The sequence below is a fragment of the Tachysurus fulvidraco genome, chromosome 17 (genome assembly GCF_022655615.1).
Source record: "Tachysurus fulvidraco isolate hzauxx_2018 chromosome 17, HZAU_PFXX_2.0, whole genome shotgun sequence".
Lineage (NCBI taxonomy): Eukaryota > Metazoa > Chordata > Actinopteri > Siluriformes > Bagridae > Tachysurus > Tachysurus fulvidraco.
This window is the reverse complement of record NC_062534.1, coordinates 14,157,033-14,176,879: the sequence shown is the minus strand read 5'-3', so window position 1 is coordinate 14,176,879 and position 19,847 is coordinate 14,157,033. Positions and strand designations below refer to the sequence as shown.

Sequence of the window (19,847 nt, the reverse complement as noted above, 5' to 3'; positions counted from 1 at the left end):
GATATATAGATCTGCTGGCTTTAAACACCAATATGTGGTACTAACGTGTGTGAATTCTGTTGTTCTAACATGAGATTTCATTATTTACACTGCAGACTAGCATGAACTACAGCAAACCAGTTTAAAGACATGGTAAGATTTTTCTCTGCATTAGCATATCAGTATAAAAAGAAGAGAAGTGCTAGAAAGATGACACTGTATGTAGGGAGATAGGGATTTCTGGACTAAATTATAAGTATAGTAAACAATGTAGCTGTGTATTATGGGTTATACAAAGGATGCAGAGCTAGCTAACTAAACCAGCCCGGGAAGCTAAGTAGCTGGTTGGATTAATAATCTCTCAAACATACATATAAATTCTTTGGTTTGTATTTAAAATAGAGTAGTTTAAACAAAAATGGTATTTAACATTAATGATGCTTTAATATCAGTCAAGAAGAAGACGAAAACAAAGACAGCATCTCGCCATCGGGTAAGGATTGTTTTGCTTCTTTTCTTGCCTAAATGAATATTTTGTGAAGGTAAATATTCTGGGTGCATTATTCAGATCGGTTTACCTTAAATAAAGATTCACCCAAAAAGCTAGTTGAGTAATAGCTCTCCCTTATGGAGAATGATTAGCCTGCTAAATATATGTGCATGCTACTGTAAGTGTTTGTAAAAGGTGAGACCATAAGATGATTCATGTCTAAAATGCCTTGAGGAGAGTAAGGTAATTGGCACAGGTGTGTTCCGTGGTAATACAGAGACACTGCTTTGCCCAAAAAATTCACACCATGTCTTTGGCCTTCACATGCTGGCTCTCATATAATTCTGGGGTGGTCTTAAGTTTTCTATAAAGTGGATGACACAGAAGAGAGGAATCAATCTAAATGCAGACTTTATTATAGCATTTACTCAAACCTTTCATACAGTATCACACTCCATATCAGAGGGTAAATAGTTCTGAGATACAGCCTTGCTGAATGTTAGGCACTATGGAGATGCTTTGTTGTCATTATCAGAATTGTAAATTTGCACAATACTGCAAATATGTATCATGTGTTTATGCTGAGGAAGAGCACAAAAGCCATGTTGACTCAGTAAACACTAGCATTAAGGAAAAACTGACAGAGCTAATTGAGATCTATGTAACATTATTATGCACGTTATTCTATACAAATATCATTTTGTTTATATATGTCACAGGTAGTATTTAAGATCTGACTCAATGTGTGTATATTAAAATATATACAATAATGAATCAAGAGTACGGAAACACAGCTCAATTACCAATAATAGGTGAATAAGCAAAACGAAAAGGATGTTTGTTTTGATGATAAACATAAGGTGCTAAACAGAGGAATGATGGTAACCTGAAATAAAAACATAGGTCATATCATATTATCAGTTTGTTGCTTTCGTAGACTCAGTAGGATATTTAAAAACAGACTTGTGTCACATGAAACCCCTCTCTCTGGCCAAATACAAAATGATATGGTGGTACAATAATGTTTTTCAGTTCTACAGCAGACAAGTAAACGAAATTGTATCTTTTGCTTTTCAAAGTCTTTTAGTTCAAAGTTCTCAAAAGATCTCATTTAAACAAACAGACCACACACATCCACTGCCTTAATTTCCCCTCACACAAAGACACACAAACAACAGACTTTACCAAACCACTGAGCAAAGATCCTGTGCAGATTTATATAGGAACCACTATAATGAATGTACCTCAGTTGCAAATCTGCTGTGTTGTGCAACCATCACTCCTGGACCACACATTATCCACTGGTAGAAAAGCGCAATTAGATATAAAATTAGATGTAAAATTGGATATGCAACAGCAAAAAGTGAACCTTATCTGTTTTTTCTGAGTTACTCCTCGGCTTTTCTTTTTTCTTATTTTAGTGCCTGTATTTCCAAAACCACTTATGTAGCATTTAAACTTAACAAAAAGTATTTTGCGCTCCAGTATTCTGGATCTTCTTGATGAATAGTGTAAGGTCAATTTTGGTTTTGAAATACAGCTTATGACAACAATCACAACAATAATGAAAAGGTTTTACCCAGAAACTAACAGGGCTCATCCTTGTGTAATCTATATGTACATAAGGTGCACAGTGGAGTGTGTGAACAGCTGTTCATGTTAGCACTGCTGATGCACATATATATAGTGTAAAGTATAGCTTCTAAAATCCAATGTAGAAAATAAAACTATCATGTTCTGTATTTTTATTACCCAGATTATGTTCTCTGTGTATTATATTATCTACTCTATATAATGTATTGTCTTTCCTCCAGCCTGTTATTAAGTATGAGTCAGATAGTGTTAGTGAACCACAGAGCAATGAAAACACACAGGAGAGAGCAGACAACTTGAATAAAACTCTACTGTCCAATATAATACAATTACATAATAACATATACATCACTTTTTTGTTAGTCCACTAGCCAACTATTACAAGTTCTCTAGCAAAACAACTAGCATCACAACTAGATGAGGATGAATAAATATCTTACAATTTTAATTCCTAAACCAGTTTTTCTTATTCTATCAGACACTTTGTCCTGAGTGTAATTAATTAACTCTGAAGTCCTGTTTACTTATTAAAGCTGAGACCTGTGAGTAATAATAAAATAATATATTTTGTAAGCAAAACATGATAATGCCTATAAAGGAGAGATAGACCTGTGGAGTCCATCCTATAAAATGTCCTTATAAGTTTCATTTTAATAGCGTTTTATGCAAAGCAATGTTGAGTAGCTGATGTAAAATATCAAAGTTTTCTGATTGGATTTTATCTCTCACAAAGGTAACAATACTTCTTATTATTTTGCTAATTCATTATTTAATTAGGTTATTAGTATTGTACTGTTCTGAAAAGGAATGCTGTTATGGTATTTTTGCTAAAGACCTTAAACCAACTTTCTTCTGCTAAACTACATGCTTTTGCCATGAGCAGGACCTGACCCATGTGCATATCATGAGAGGTTTATAAATCTCTTACCCTAAAGACCTGGGAGTGAGGTGGTCTGGGTGTTCTCTCTGGAAATCACTAAGTGGTTGAAGGATGTAAATAATGTCCCTTGTTAGACTTTCTTCAGGGCCATAGACCTCCCATTCTTCTAGTACATGGTGATGCAGTGTTGCCTAGAAACAAGACAAATGTGACACAGCATCAATCACCTGGTTTTGAGTAGGTGGAACAGCAGGCTTCAGGAATGTAACATGGAAAGTGGAGTTACAGTTAACAATTCCAACCTATATGCTACTGGGTTTACTTGCTTGTTTATGATAAAAGGACAAATGACAAACGACTTAACTTTTGATAACAGAACTTCAGTTTACGGTTCATGTGGAGAGGTTGAGCATTTGTACAGGTTATGGTTGGGTGGATGAGGGTAGTGACATCTGTCTTTCTGGTTCTGTCTGCAGATGGCTCTCTGCAGGCAAACATGCACTTCTTCCTTCTTCACTGCTGCTTCTTCCCATTTATTTATTCACTACGAAGCATCCGAGGGTTCTCCAGACCATTGCTGTTAGTAGCTTGTCATATACTGAAGAGAAGTAATTCCTCCTGTGGATGAGTGAAATTTCTGTCTATAGCAATTCGTCATGTTGACGTTTACTGCAATATGTTCTCTACAACCTAGTGATTTCCTGGTTCAGATGCTTAATTTGGTTGTTGGACTGGGCATAGTACCATGACAACAGACTGACATTTAATTGTGTGAAAAATGTCTGCAATACATGTATTGTGAATTGGACTCCTCCTTAGGAGACCATAATGCTGTCTCCATGGCTGTAGGGAACTTGGAGATGAGGTATTACATGGCATGCTTTAGAAAATTGATCAATGATTGCTTGAAGTATTATGTATTATGGTATCACCGTGGGAGACTGGGAGACCAGTGATGAAATGAAGGAAATTAAGTTCTAGTAGACCTGAGGGTTGTCATGTGGTGCAAGACAAGGCACAGACAGTACAGGCTTTGACAAATTCCTTGTGCTAAGGAAGGCCAAAGAAGCTTTTTCACTGACCTTCTTAGTGGAGCTAGGTGATGTATACACCCATTTAGTGATCATTTTTAGCATATTCCGAGACACATTCTAAGGGGATTTGATTTATCTGTTGATGGGCTCAATCAGTTTATATCTTTGTCACATTTAAGAATGAAGCTTTGAACTGAACTTCCCAGCAGCAAAATACTGGGGGGAATTGCTAGTATATCAGTGGCTAGGACTTGAACCACGGATCGGAAGGTTGTGTGCTAAAATGTCATTACTGCCACACTGCTACCCATGGGTCCCTGAGCAAGCCCCTTAACCTTCAACTGACCAGTTGTATGAAATAAGATGTATATAAAGCTCTGGATAATAGCATCTGCCAAACATTGTAAATGTAAAGGTCGCTAATTTGGGTGGGATGTTACAGTACAGTACTAGATTTTCTTATCCGTTCTTGTGGGCCTAAAATATGGATGCTAACCTCTTGGGCACAGTTTATGTTGTTACTGTGCACAGCTCATGGCCATCAATAGCAGTGTTGCCTGGCATCTCGCCTCATAATTTCAGACCTTAATTTTTCACATTCTTTAGGAATAGGATAGAGGGTGATGATGTACGTTAGATGCCCAAGGGAAGAAAAGAGCGGATGGGTTGGCAATGAAAGGAAACAAGGTTAATACAGTATATCAGAGCTGTTCAAACACAAAATGCATTTATTTCAGCTTCTACAGACTTAGAGACACATACAGCTCTAAGCATAGAAACAGCATCTGTGGGCATGGACATGGCAACTTGCACTTAAAAATAACTCCAGGATTGTACACTGTGTACGGTCAGGATGCACAGGATGAATCATTCTATGAAAGAATCATGCATGAACAGAAACCTACCTCAACGTCTGATTCTATTGCCGACAGATATCTTGCAAACCAGAAATGTTTCAAGGCAACCTACAGGAGGCTTATTTGTGATAAGAATATACGTAGAACGCATCATTTGGCCCAGAAATATGTTTCTGCTCAGGTGATCCAAAGCATTTGAAAGATTTTCTTGTCTGCCAAAATAAATTTGGACCAAAACAATGCAAAGCCAGATTGCAGTTTATGAAAATATGACAATAATGTGGCAACTTAGAAAATGGCATAATCCTTATATATCATACTTTGAATCCTACATTCACAGTTAATATCCTGTGTGACTTTGTGCAAAGGCAGCTGTAGGCAGAATTTCAAGTTATTTGGCAAAAGTCACATTTGACAGCTCAAAGACAGCCAAACAAATATGTTCAGTCATTTTGCTTTATATCGAAAACAATAGTGATGTATAAAATTTCTGACAAGCAAAGTGACACAATAAAGGTGTTTTGCATATAGAATTTTGGAGCATGCACAAATACAAACATAATATTATCACCAGGTTTATTTTGCTTATAGCAATTCTCCATATGACATGAAAATATTGCATTAACTCTTCAGTCTTCCATGATTAACAGTTCATCCTCTTGTAATGCTTTCAATTATTCAAGCTCTTTAATTCAAATACAGGGTGATTTAAAAAAAAAAACACACACACATTTATTTTCTTTGCAGTACTGTTGGTTGCCAGATTGAGTTTGAAATTTAAAGAAAAGTTTGCACATACTGTAGATGGTTTGACTGGAGTGTTAATGTGTCTTATGACAATGACACCAAAAAAATGGCACTGGAACTTTTGAATCACTTTGGCGCATATAAGAAGGTTATAAAGCTCTAGAATCAAAAACAATGTAAAATACAATGCAATCTTTGCAATTTGTTTTCCAGTCCATCAATGGGGTCACAACATATTTCAATTTAACAAAGTATACTTTGTTGAACATCACCTTGCTGACTTTTATAAGGCCAAACAACAATTATTCACCAAGCTTAAAAGAGGGGTTTCATGTGCTGCAGATAACCTCTTTGTATTCTCACTGTAAGCAAAGTCTGTTATCAAACGTCAAATGCATAACTTTAAAAATTATAAATACTAAAACAAATACTTTGTTTTTTTGTTGTTGTTACTCTGAGGTGACATTTGAGAACAAAATGATCAATAAAAACTGTCACGATAAATAAACATCTTTCCCCATTAAGAAATGTAAACATGACTCAAAGAATTTGTTAAAGAAAAATCATACACCCTGTATGTCTGAATACATTGTTTATAGATTTATTAGTATATAGTACCTTTTACAGTCCCAAGGAGTCCAGAGAAGTATTTGAAGTATTTCTTGTGCATCTTGCTCACGCTGGATTAAACCTTAAACCAGTGTAAGTGTTTACACTGAGTCAACTTTCACTTGGTTATTGTTTGACAATAAAGCAGATGGCTTGCTTTTTATCCTGTCTACAGCATCATTGGAGCTGTCTGGGTAGAACATCCTAGCAGTGCAAAATGAGATGATGATTTTTTTGTACTCTTGTCTAAAGTTCTGATTGAGCAGTCCATACACAATGGCATTAAGGCAGCTGTTAAAGTAGGCCATGAAATAACTAAATACAAAGAGCCACTCCGGGATGAGAGGTGCCACCCGCTCAGGATTCACAGCAACAGCCAGGCCAATAAAGTTAAGTGGTGCCCAACAGATGGCAAAAAGCACAAACACAACAAACATGGTGACAAAATTCCTCACTGTATGTGGCGTAAGCTTGGGTCGGAACTCAGGTTTGACACGTCTTCGCACCTGGATGACCAGAATCCAGATCCTCATGTAGCAATAGGTGACAACCAATATGGGAAGGATGAAGTGAAAGAAGACCACTGCAATAGTATAGGCCGAACTGGCAGACTGTGCGAACGTGCATGAGTACACCCGGGGGTCATACTGCAGTGAGCCCACAAAGAAGTTCGGCACTATAGCGACAACGGTTAGGATCCATATCAGGATGACGTAGCACAGGGAGTTTTTGTCACTGTAGAGCTTGTCATACTTGAGGCTGTGACAAATGTAACAGTACCTGTTTAAAGCAATGCCAGTGATATTAAATATGGACCCAATGACACTTAGTCCCATCAGAAAGCCACTGATTTGGCAATGTACAAAGCCCAGGTTCCATCCATTGTTGAAAATAGACATCAGCACCAGTGGGTAGGGATAAACTGCCACTACTAGGTCTGCTACTGCCAGGCTCACCACAAATATGTTCCCTGCAACACAAATAGAGCATATTTTTAGGCCTGATTTGTCACTGAGATCAGAAAGAGAAATGTTGGTAAATATGTTAAATGATTTTGACTACGCTGAACAGTGAAACAGAATACAGTACATTTAATATTTATACAGATTTACATTCTTCCAAAGTTTTCACTCAAAGATACAAAACACTGTATTACATAAGAGAAGAGAATGGCTTAAAAAAGAGATCTGAATACAAACCGGATATCAGAATGTTTTATTGAATAAATGATTGATTAATTAGTTTCATTATTTTACCTTGTAGTCATTAAGAAAATTGTAATGATTTGATGCTAATGAAGACTATGAGCAAATACAAAATAGCAAAAAGAGAAAAAAGAGAAAAAAAAAAAAGTTAAATGAAATATTATATAATGAAAAGTATGAGTCACAAAATCTAGTAAAAAAAAAAAAAAAAGACCTTTCAAAACTCAAGGTTAAGACTTGTTATAGATGTCTATTTCATCAATGATGCCAATGTATTTTAATAGAACGACCTTCACCACTTTTTAATTAAGTCATACCTTTCCTAAGTCTGTCAGCTGCTTTCTCTATTAAAAGCATTTGGGTTGCACATGCTTTTGTCGTGTGATGTTTCGTTCTCCTTTGAGGAACGTACTGAACTTTGGGGCCTGTCTCAGGAGAGAGTTGTGAAATGATTCATTTAGAAACATTGCAGCGTTCCTTTGATTTTTCGCCCTCACAGCACTTTAGATGTATTCAACTATTTTAACTCATTTTATATCCAGTGAAAAGATTTTTTTTGCAGTTAGTTAGAACGAGAAGCATGTAGCATGACCTGAGCAATAGTGACATGGAACCCTTTCTCCCATCTGTCTTCCCTCATTAGCACTAAGCCTGCGTGACTCTGTCCTCTGCGTGCGGCATCTTATTGCCGGGAGGCACGGGGGAACACAAGCTTTCAAGTATTTCAAAATATCATTCATGCTATTTTCACTAGTTCAAGGCACCGTGCAGCTTTCTTTGTATAAGAAGAAAAATATTTTTATATTCTGAGGTTTAGAATATTGAGCTGTGGGGGTTTAAACATTGATTGAGCTAAAGCTTGTTGATAGATAGAAAAAATAAACCCAAGCAGATCAGATGACATGATTCCTTGTATGGTAAGTAAATGGCTTCAAGACTTTGTGGATTTAGATTGATGCTAGAAGCATTCATTAGAGCAGAAGAACAAAACTGATGTTGGCTGATGTGCCAGAAGGATGAACCAAAAGGGCTTCAGTGTTGCCCTGGAGCCTTTCTGTGGACATCATCCCCAGCTTGAGGAGTGACTGAGCACAAATACTGTGTTACTTGACAATGAAACATTTAAAAAGCATAGTGTTTGTAGTATAAATACAGGAAAACCTAGACCCTAGCTTTGAGTAGCTGCAAACTGCGGCAGGGACTGTTTGTATACACGCAGGCACCATCTTTTATTTTCCTTTAAAACATTTTCAGCTAAGCTGCATTGGGAACAGTCTGTACAGATGTCAACTGGAGTTTCCTAAATTGGTAAAATTATGCTACTTTTCAGCTTTGTTAAAAGTGAAAGTTCAGCAAGGTTTGGTTGCAGACTTTTCAGTAAAACACAGTAAGATCAACCTTCAATATACTGAATGTCATGTTGTTTTGGCATAACTGGGATGCTAAAGAAAAGAACATCTTAATATATAAATATGGTAACTGTTACTTTAATCTTTTAGACTTAAGTACAGCACTCAGCAACTGTGTAATAATGGTACCAGTATATTGTTGGCACCAGTGCTAAATGCTAAATGTGTCAGTTGAAACGTATTGTAAGTCATAACTTACAATATGTTTAGAGAAATTGTCTTTCACCAGGCCTGAGAGTTTAATCAATTACAAATTCAGAACGTTTTAATGTTTTTTCCCCGTCATTCTGAATAAGTTCAAAAACTCTATGGCCAAAAGTATGTGGACAGCTGATCCTCACACCTTCTCATAAATTTACAAGCATTCATTTGAAACGAATGTCTTGTACTGCTATATCATTACAGATTTCCCTTCACTGGAACTCAGTGGCCTGCACAGTGTCTTGAGCTCAACCCTACTGAACACCTATGAGATGAATTGGGATGACGGTTGTTCACATGCCATCAGTGTCTGACCTCTTGCTCTCTTGTGGCTGAATGGGCAAATCTCATGGACTCCACAATACCTCTGAATGTGTGTTGCTCTATCTTGCACCAAGATTTTTGCAGCAGATCCTTTAAGTCCTGTATGGGCAGAGGTGGGTCAGTGGTTAAGGTGTTGGACCACTGCTCGGAAGTTTGTCAGTTTGAGGTCCTTAATCCTCAAGTGGTCAGCTTTATAAATGAGATAACTAAGTCGCCCAGGGTAAGAATGACTAATACTGTAAATGTAGATGTTGCATGGCCTCAGACCTGTCAGTGTGATTATGCTGACCACTATCCACAGCCAAAAGCACAAACAGTGAGCATCAAAATTAAATCAATCAATCAAAGAAGTTGACCTGATCTTATGAATTATGTTTTTTCTTTTTTTTAACATCACTTTGACAGCCAGGTGCATGTGCGTCACGTACTGTACCTGGGGAAACCTGTGAGTACAAGGCAAGCCAAATGTGAAATGTTTCTCTACCTGGGGTTAAAAGACAAAGTTAGAATGGTGATAACACAGGGTTAAGCACAGTGTGAAAAACCCTTAATAGTTCAAATTCAGCAACCGATTGGCAGGATATTTATACACTAATCTACTCTTCTAATAGCAATAACCCAATAAGTATGAATAATACACATACATCCTAATGAGTTCCTATCCTTCTGGATACAACAATCTCTATATGTTAATTCTTGACTCCATAATATATATCTCTATAACAATATCTAAACCCTGGACTACACTCTGATAGTGATGTATGACAATGAAAAAGGCATTGATTAATTCATCACGTTCATGATAAAACTTTCAGTGCTGGAATGTCACTAATAAATTATAAATTCTCACACTGTACTGTATATCATGCTGATCAGATGCTTATCTAAAGCCAGGATTACATTATACAGCATAAAACAATTATTTGGTCAGGAGTTGAGAAATGAAATCTTAGGACACACAATGTGATGCTCACCAGCTGCTACTGTTATAAAAGACAGATGGCAAGATGCACAGTTTTGCTGCCCAACTGCAACAATGCTCACCTAAAACCAGTACGACATACAGTACAGTACAGATCACATGAAATTCAAGGAGAAGCTACAAATTTTGTACAGTGTGCAATGTTTTTGTTTTTGAGCTGTTATCTGTATACATAGTATTTAAGTGTCCTTCTGTTTTGATGATGAAATGATGAAGCAGGTGAAGTTGTTTCACTGTAGCATGTATCTATCCAAAGTCCTGACTTTATATATCTGTTAGCAGACTCACCGTTTTAATTGCTGTTTGTTATCTACCGTAAACTTATCTCTGCAGGAAGACGCTAAGGCAAGGTAAGAAAAGAACAAATAAAACCTTTCTACATTGTTTTAAAAAAAATACATTTATACTTTATTCATATAGAGATTTTAAAGACTGCTTTTAGAAGAAAAACCTAGTTGTGATAAAATCCAGATTTTTTTGTTTGTTTGTTTGTTTTTGGCTGTTTTCTAGAATTGACATTTTTTTATTTGATGTAAAAAAAAAATCTTATATATATATATAAAACTGATCTAATTTGATTTGATCATATGGAGTTTCATCTGTGGCGATCGTGCAGAGAGCCCACGCAATAACCAACAAAATTAAGCTCTCTCTTTTTTTTCAGAAATTAAGACCTTTTTCAGGAAGGAGAGGTGATATTTAATTTTTTGTGAAATTTCATAGCATCTGTTTTAAAGATAGCTTCACAAAAAAGATGATGGAAGGAAAGGATTTTGCATGTCTATTTCTAGGCTGTTTTATAAGCCATTAATTCAACTCTTGTCTTTTCAGGAATTGCAAATGTCAGGTAAATTTAAACCAGGCTCTACAGTAGAAGATGTAACATATTAGCACTAGTCTTTTATCCATGAGTTGCCATATAAGATGTTAATAAGCAGCACCTTAACAGAACATTTCAGTACACAAAACCACAATGTACAGTATGAGTTGACAATTCAGCAAGATTTTTTTCCCCTTCTAACTATTAAAGAATGCCAAAGGCAAGCCACAGGGTAGAAATGAGGATAGAAACATGAACCATATTTTATTTTTATAATTTAACACCGCATGAACCCACAGCATAAACCATTGTGCTTTTTATACAATGGATTATTTGCAGGATGCAAATACCTGCACGAATTGTCTCAATAACAATATTAAGTAATCAGCATCATTTTAAATACATTTTGCACAAAGGAACATTCTGACTCTTATCCCAACTATGTAAAGTCCACTAAAGAAAGTTTTCCTTTTATAATACAGACATAACACTGACATAATACATAATGTACTGCGAAGAGTTCCCCTTGAATGACCAGTGAGCTTCACTTAATAAAACTGCCTCGGGTGTTCAACCCATGTCAAGGCCAGTAAGTGAGTATAAAACGGTGAGAGAACAAGAGTAAGAAAAATACAGTGTCAGAGTTTCAAAAATAACTACAGAAGCAAATTTTCTTGGTAAGAAAAGTACTTCGTCCAAGACAGCATACGTTCCACAATCTGCCTGCACACAAAGCCGTCGACGGTGATGAACATCATATTTAACTGCTCATGAGTTGTATTGGCTGTAGGGTGCTGCAGGGAATGCTGAGTGTGTTTAAATCAGTGCTACAGGCCAGGAGGGAGTAGATGCTCTGAATAATCCAAACAGACAGTGATGTCACAGGGGATTGAGTCTTTCTGGTTGAATTAGTATATCTGTGTCGAGGGAGAGAGAAAACTGCTGTGTTCCACAACTGAAAAAAATGCACTGCAAATAATTTGTGTATGTACGTTTTGGAACTTTCAGTGTGTACACGTGTGTGTCTGTGTTGTGAATGTATTTTATGGTCCGAGTTAAATTCTATGCAACGTCCATGCCAAATTCCCAGTGGGTCAGACAACTATACATTAGGCCATGGGACATTTCCTCACTAGAGGGAAGCATAATGAAGTACATGGTAGGAGGGTAATAGAACAATTAGTGGGTTAACCGTGACCCACTAATCAAAGTAGGCATTGCACTGTACCCAGTGGGAGGTCACATGGCAGAACACATTCCAACAAGGTTCCTTTTGTGCAGTTACACTAACACAGAAATGCAAATAATTTTGTTCAAATGGTAATTTATGGCCAGACATAAACAATGCAAGATGGTAAACAATACACGAATGTATTAATGCAGTCATTCATGCATTAAATACATTTTAATGGTGTCAGAGAACGATTCCACTCTGATCCTCTAACAATACCACTTACTACACACACACTCAGAAATTATGGCCAAAATTTCATGTGCGTATTCTGCATTTTGTAGGTTTTACTTCTGTGCTCATAAGTTTTACATTAGAGTGGCAGCATACGGCTTCCTCTCTACTGGCAGACGATAGTGGCATATGGGACAGTATGTCACTGGCGATAAGCACTCTGTCCACTTGTGGGAAAGTAACTGGCTATTTTAGTTCTGTTTGATATTGAGCCAATTACCTGAAGCCTCTAAGCTGTGGGGTGTGACTCCCAAAAAATACAATGAAATATGAAATGCGATAATAAAAACATCCTGACATAAATGAAAGCAGCACAAGGAAGTTGATTCCTAGTGTTTCCTTCACATTTTTTGAAAATAATGCCATTGTTTAAAAATGTCTGATTATATTTAAGATCTAATTTAAGATTACCTCTTCCGTTATTAATAAAAAAGACTTTCAATACAGCTTTTTAATGTAATGCTTTAACTACTACTTTTACTTATTGAACAACTAACCACGACACCCTTCTTTTGTATTTGTGCATGAATATAAACCACCTAAAATACATGTTAGGACATGATTGTTAGTTAATATATTGATTAACACAGAAATAAATGCACTATACAGTATGTAAGACTAAGACACCAGAAAATCTTATAGAACACTCTTACTGTGTTAACTTCACCCTAATACAGTAGGTAAAGAAGCAGTGCCCCAGTCCCTAGACACCCTGAGCACATACTAGTGCTACATGTACAGTAGGATGGATTCGAAGAGTAATGGATGGAGAATGACAAAAAACAATGGGTTGAGATGAAATAACCAGCGTTTATTATTAGTGAATCTTTAGTTCACATACTGTAAAGTGTTACCATTTTTAATGTACTTTGAATATAATGTATACATGCTTTACCGAATTGTGTATATAACAACACAAAGTGTTTATTTGATTGTTTATCATATCCTTTGTCTCTTAAATTATTGTCTTATCTTTGGTCTTTGGTAAGGCATCATTAATATTTAAAGTTGGACTGTCTGAGACCTCTGATCACAGTGACAGACTCACCGCGTGTGTCTGATGTAATAATCATAGTACAATAAGGACTTTTACAACAAGATGCCCTTCTTGTGTATAAAGCAATGTAATGAATGTACTTAGTTCGAATGGGTGCATCATTTCCACCTGACTGAAATATACAGGTTAAGATAAGCACAGTTTTGCTTTATATTATACTTACTTTTAAAGATTCACTCATGTGAATTCAACACAAATTGTCGTTTTATAAAAAGAATTCCTGCTTCCTTTCTGTTCATCCAGTCCTTTAGTCAAATAACAACTAAATTGATGTATTAAAAATGACCAAGGACATTTTACTGTAAATAAAGTACATAAAAATAACGTACTTTAGTCGATATTTCTATATCTGTTGTATTTTTGTGAAATAAATAAAATATATGTGAATTATGAAATGAATTATGTATGCACGTGCAGAAATGTGGTGCACGTGCAGAAATGTGGTGGTCTGAGTAAGCATCCTTGAGGCTTACCTGCGTTTCTGAGCTTCTTATTCCTGTACACGGAGAAAATAACCAGCAGGTTGCCTAGTATGTCGACCACGATGGTGAAGATGAGAACACTCCCCAGAGTGCTGGAAAGCCAAGGAGGACGGCTGAGTGTGAGCTCCTGAGGAGGCAGCGAGGAAATGTTCGCTAATGTGCTGCCATTTGTGCTCATTTTAAATCTCACTTTTCAGTCCTCAGCATCATTCACAGGTGTTTGCGGCATTGCAAAACTTTTCGAGCAGTCTATAGTTTGTGCTGCATGAAAACAGTGGGAATTAAAAGCCTCTTGCGTCTTGTGCGTCGGTTGCGAGGCAGCACGTGCGCATGCACTTTTATAGCTTTGGAGCGAATTCACATTTGATAATTCAGGCGGTGAGTTCAATTCTCTCTTAATGCCGTGACTCGTCAATGTGTAGAAACGCTGCCCCGCCGTGGAAGAGAACAGAACATTCATCTTAATTTTTTTTTCCTGACGCACGCGCTCATTCACTTTTGTTTACAAGTTATGGTCAATCATCTGCGCACGCGCTCATTTACGTTTGTTTACAAGTAAGGGTCATTCACCTGTGCACGCGCTCATTCACGTTTGTTTACAAGTAATGGTCATTCACCTGTGCACGCGCTCTTTTACGTTTGTTCACAAGTAAGGGTCATTCACCTGTGCACGCGCTCTTTTACGTTTGTTCACAAGTAAGGGTCATTCACCTGTGCACGCGCTCTTTCACGTTTGTTTACAAGTAAGGGTCATTCACCTGTGCACGCGCTCTTTCACGTTTGTTCACAAGTAAGGGTCATTCACCTGTGCACGCGCTCTTTTACGTTTGTTCACAAGTAAGGGTCATTCACCTGTGCACGCGCGCATTCACGTTTGTTTACAAGTAAGGGTCATTCACATGTGCACGCGCTCTTTCACGTTTGTTCACAAGTAAGGGTCATTCACCTGTGCACGCGCTCTTTTACGTTTGTTCACAAGTAAGGGTCATTCACCTGTGCACCCGCTCATTCACGTTTGTTCACAAGTAAGGGTCATTCACCTGTGCACACGCTCATTCACGTTTGTTCACAAGTAAGGTCATTCACCTGTGCATGCGCTCATTCATGTTTGTTCACAAGTAAGGGTCATTCACCTGTGCACGCGCTAATTCACGTTTTTTCAAAGGTAAGGGTCATTCACCTGTGCACGCGCTCATTCACGTTTTTTCAAAGGTAAGGGTCATTCATTTGTGCACGCGCTCATTCACGTTTGTTCACAGGTAAAGGACATTCACCTGTGCACGCGCTCATTCACGTTTGTTTACAAATAATGGACATTCACCTGTGCACGCGCTCATTCACGTTGGATCACAAGTAAGGGTCATTCACCTGTGCACGCGCTCATTCACGTTGGATCACAAGTAAGGGTCATTCACCTGTGCACAGGCTCATTCTTTTTTTTTTTTTTTTGTTCCCATTCATGATTTATTTCATGCAAGTTGAAATTCATTCACATAGTCGAAGCAGAATGGCCTTGTAATGTTGGCCATCAGGTAACAAGCATTAAACACTTCCCATGAAACGTGTTATCATCATGTATTTTCCATCACAAGTGGAAAAACCATATCAAAAGCATAAGGATAGTATGATCAGGAGTGGAAAATACTTGAGTATGTACTTTGTTACCACATTCAACTATTGTTTGATGGGATTTATACATCACAGTACTCAGTAAAACCCTAAATATCTAATCTTCATCATTATCGGTTTAATTTCACTGCACATTTCTAACTCTGTCTCCAAGAGTATCCTGGGATTCCATACATATTTGCATTGTATTTTAAAGAATCCAGTTTTTTCTTTTTCCTTTCCCCTTTTCTTTTTTCTTTTTTCTTTTCCCTTTAAACGAGCAACTTTTGGCTAGATATTAGTAAATTTCAGTTCAAATATAATTTCTCAACACATTTTCTTGCCCTGCTGTTAATGCAACTAATGATATGCAATAATGTGTACCTCATATGAAAGGTAACTTAATAAAATAAACACTGAATATTTGTAAAATATTATAAAAAAAATAATAATAAAATGAGTATTCACAGTGATTTAACAATTGTTTACATTTCTGTTTTTGTTCCAATAGAGCAGCCCACATAATATTCTGAGCAAATATTTACTGTACTGGAAGATTATATCATATCAAAGCAACAGGCAAAAGCTGTCAAGCTTCTTATGGTCAGGAATGATGGTAGTAGTAATGCCAGGGGTTTGTGTTTGGTAGGGATCTGATGAGAATTTAATACCAGTCACCAGTTCATAGTTACTCTAAAGCAATGAAACAATCTGTCAAGGACTGTAGAGGAGGCACATGCAAGCACAGATCTTTTAATTAAATACACACAGACAGATAACCAAAGACAGTGAGAAACTGTGATCACCAAATCACTTAACATTTATTTTAGTTATGTATAGCCTAAAAGTTTAAATGTAAATATGGAGCATTTAAGGGCATCTGAACACGAAGATACAGCCTATCTGAATTGAAACAGATTAATGAGGTAGAGCTCAGGGAGACAATACAATTAAGAAAAGTTCAATATATTTTTGCATCAGATAATTAATCATGAATGCAGCATTTGAACAGTTCTTGTCACTAAGGCTGACCCTGCTAAAAGCACATGTTAATATTGGATTTCAGTACACTGTACAGTAGCTATTTACCAATGCCTGCAAGGGACAGACTAGCAAATAAAGTGTCTCATTAGCACTCGTTTAATGTCAAATAAATTATTATTATTATTATTAAAGAATTTAATCGGTGGATATTTAAACCTTTCCAAAAATATATTACAGTCAAATTTTAAGTAATGCTACAAAAGCTAGTTTATATGCTTTGTTAACCCAGAAGCACAGACAATACTTTTAATTCTTTTTGGCATTTGGATGAATATGAGCATGCATGAACTATATACTTTCAGTCATGAATCATAATAAATCTGTATTGGAACAGACAGATTTCAAGTTAATTACAATGCCTCAGGAGCCACTGAAAGGGGTCACTCTGGTTGTGGTGAAAAGCCACAAAGACACTGATCTACATTAGCTTTGAGAGTGTCCCAGAGTTAAGGAAATTGCTAAGGCAAATTCCTCAGACTCGAGTAGAACAGGAAAATCGAAAAGCAACAGTTTATGGAGCAGACATTTCATTTCCCAGGACACAAAATTGGATAAGCAGATGTATGACGGTCGTCACGCTGTGGGAACTTAGCTACTAAAGGAGGACAGAATTATCTGGAAAAATAGATGGAACTTGTCTTGCACGGGAAAAAAGTGAGAACAAGAAGTAGCAGGTTACAAAAGGCTATGCTAATTGAGCCCTATAGACTCCTTTTTCCAATTTCTCTATTTAATGAAGAAAGAAAATATGTGGATATATTAAATCACTGACTTATCATGGTTAAAGTAGAGATAAGAGGCTACTGACACTGAGATAGGAAGGAAATATAATGAGACAGCATAGAAATATGAAATATTTCATGAAAGATTAAGCATATTAAATTGCAGGTGATGTTATTAAAAGTTTTCAATCACAATGCAGTTTTAATTATTATGGTTCAATATGCTGCAAAACCATAGAATAAATAGAATAGAATAATCTTGGATTTACAAAACTAATTTTATATGTTCCTGAATTTTTAATGCTTCTGATTCTTTTATTCCTTCATGACTGTATTTTCTTAAAGAGACATGTAATTTAATGCCTTTTAGAGGACAGATTTAAGGAGACTTCAAAGGACAAATCATAGTGCTACACAATGCTATCACCACCAGCTTTCACATTTAATATATTCAACTGAACCCTGAATGTTAGGCAGAATGTGGTTGTTAGTTGTAATATCCATTTATTATCACATGTATCCGCCGCATAAGAGGGTGAGAACTACAGGTACCCTGCTGATAATCTCCAATAATCTTCTGCTCCAGTTGTGTTTCACTTGTTCACATTGCTATTTCATGAAAAGCTTTTCTCACTGTACTGTTCAGAAGTTAGCTATGACTGTTCTGTGTTATTCCATCGTGTAAGTACTCACCTCATATTCTTCCACCATGGGCAGTTATCCCATCTCTGAGCATTACTGACTCCTGGTAGTTTGCACTGCTGTTTCCAGCCTGAATTGATAGATTGTCTGAATTGTCTAGTCATTCTAAATCTAGTGAGTCCAAAGGTGGGTTGGTTCCTCATGGCATAATTCATTAGGATTTATTAGGAATAGCTAAAAACAGCTCTCTGTATAGATTAAGAGCATTTATTTATGCCAGAAAGGGATCTAAGCCACTGTCCTATCCTGAACAATGCACTCTCTTTTCACATTTCACCAGACAGCAGACATTTCTTCAGACTTTTTAATGCTTGTCTTCACATGCTTTCAGAACCTTAGATTGCAGTTATTTATGGTGTTAAAAAAAGTTAAGTTAGTTTTTTTTGTACATTTAATGTGACATAGCCAACAATAATCTGGTTACACAAGTGTGCACACCCTTGTCATTTAACTCTATTCAAAATTGATCATACACAATCAAACTCATGTTCAAAAATAATTATCATACATATCTGTCAGCACAAAATGATTCGGCTTAACTCCATGGTAAAAAAATAAACAACCAGGCCCACCAACATCACCTCAAATAAGTGGTAAAATGTGTTATGATTTCATTAGACAGAGGTAGAAATTATTGAATGCATTTCTAAAATGTGTTTGCTACAAAAATGACGCAACTTATCAAACACAGAATACAATATCCAAGATGGAAGCATGGTGTTTCTGCTTCTCTTTAGATGGAACTGGGGGAATCATGAATAGCTCTAAACACCAGCTTATTTTTTCCATAAAAAACTGCATGTAAGACAGAGGAAGATAAAGAACTATCTCCAGCATAATAATGACCAATATTACAAATCCATTCCAAGAGTGGAACGAACTAGGAAGAAAATCATTGTTTTGGTTCAGTCAGAGTTCTGGTCTTAATCTTATTGAAGACCTGTGGAATGGACAGGAGATCCACATGTAATTTGATAGATCTGGTGCATTTTTACATGGAAGAGTTCAATAAAACTGCTAAATCAAAATGTGCTAAGTTGGTAGATTGTTACTGAAAAACACTGAGTGCTGTATTAGTTAAGAGTTGTGTATCTTTGTGTATCGTTTAGTTGTAAGTTTTTTAATTTACTTTTTTACTCAAAACACATTTCTGCTTTTCACCTTGGTGGCTAACGTGGAAACACGTGGAAAAAAAAATAAATTAAAAACCATCATAAAAACCTGTGATTTTTAACAAGGATTTATTGACATTTTATATTTACTTTTTATGCACTGAGAGCTGAAGGGCATTTTTATCAGTCAAACAACTCATTTCTGCATCTTTTTGCAGAGTAGGTGATTTCATTTTTTTATTTGTCTGTTTGACAGATGGCCCCATTCTGTAGCCTTGCTTTCTTTCTGAAGGCCACTGAAGCAGTGAAGTGTGCATTAAGAAATCTGGGTGCTAAAAGAGCCTGACCAGCTTGCCTCCACATGAAAACATTGCATGGATCACACAGGGACAACACATACATCCTCTCTCCTCCCTGAGGCCACTGATAAAACATGCCAAAGCATTTAATGCTATCACTCTTTCACTTCAGCATTGCAGTCTTAAAATGTGAAAGATCTGCTAGTCCACTGTGCTAGAGAGAGAT

At 36.6% G+C, this 19,847-nt stretch overlaps 1 protein-coding gene across 1 annotated transcript; it reads right to left on the bottom strand.

Moving 5' to 3' along the window:
- Window positions 1-5,392: 5,392 nt before the first annotated feature.
- mtnr1ab (melatonin receptor 1A b) lies at window positions 5,393-14,544 on the bottom strand. Its single transcript, XM_027135238.2, has 2 exons — window positions 14,126-14,544; window positions 5,393-7,159 (listed from the first exon to the last, which is right to left on the bottom strand). The coding sequence occupies exons 1-2, from the start codon at window positions 14,310-14,312 to the stop codon at window positions 6,291-6,293; spliced, it is 1,056 nt and encodes a 351-aa protein (XP_026991039.1). The 5' UTR covers window positions 14,313-14,544; the 3' UTR covers window positions 5,393-6,290.
- Between the last annotated feature and the right edge of the window lie 5,303 nt (window positions 14,545-19,847).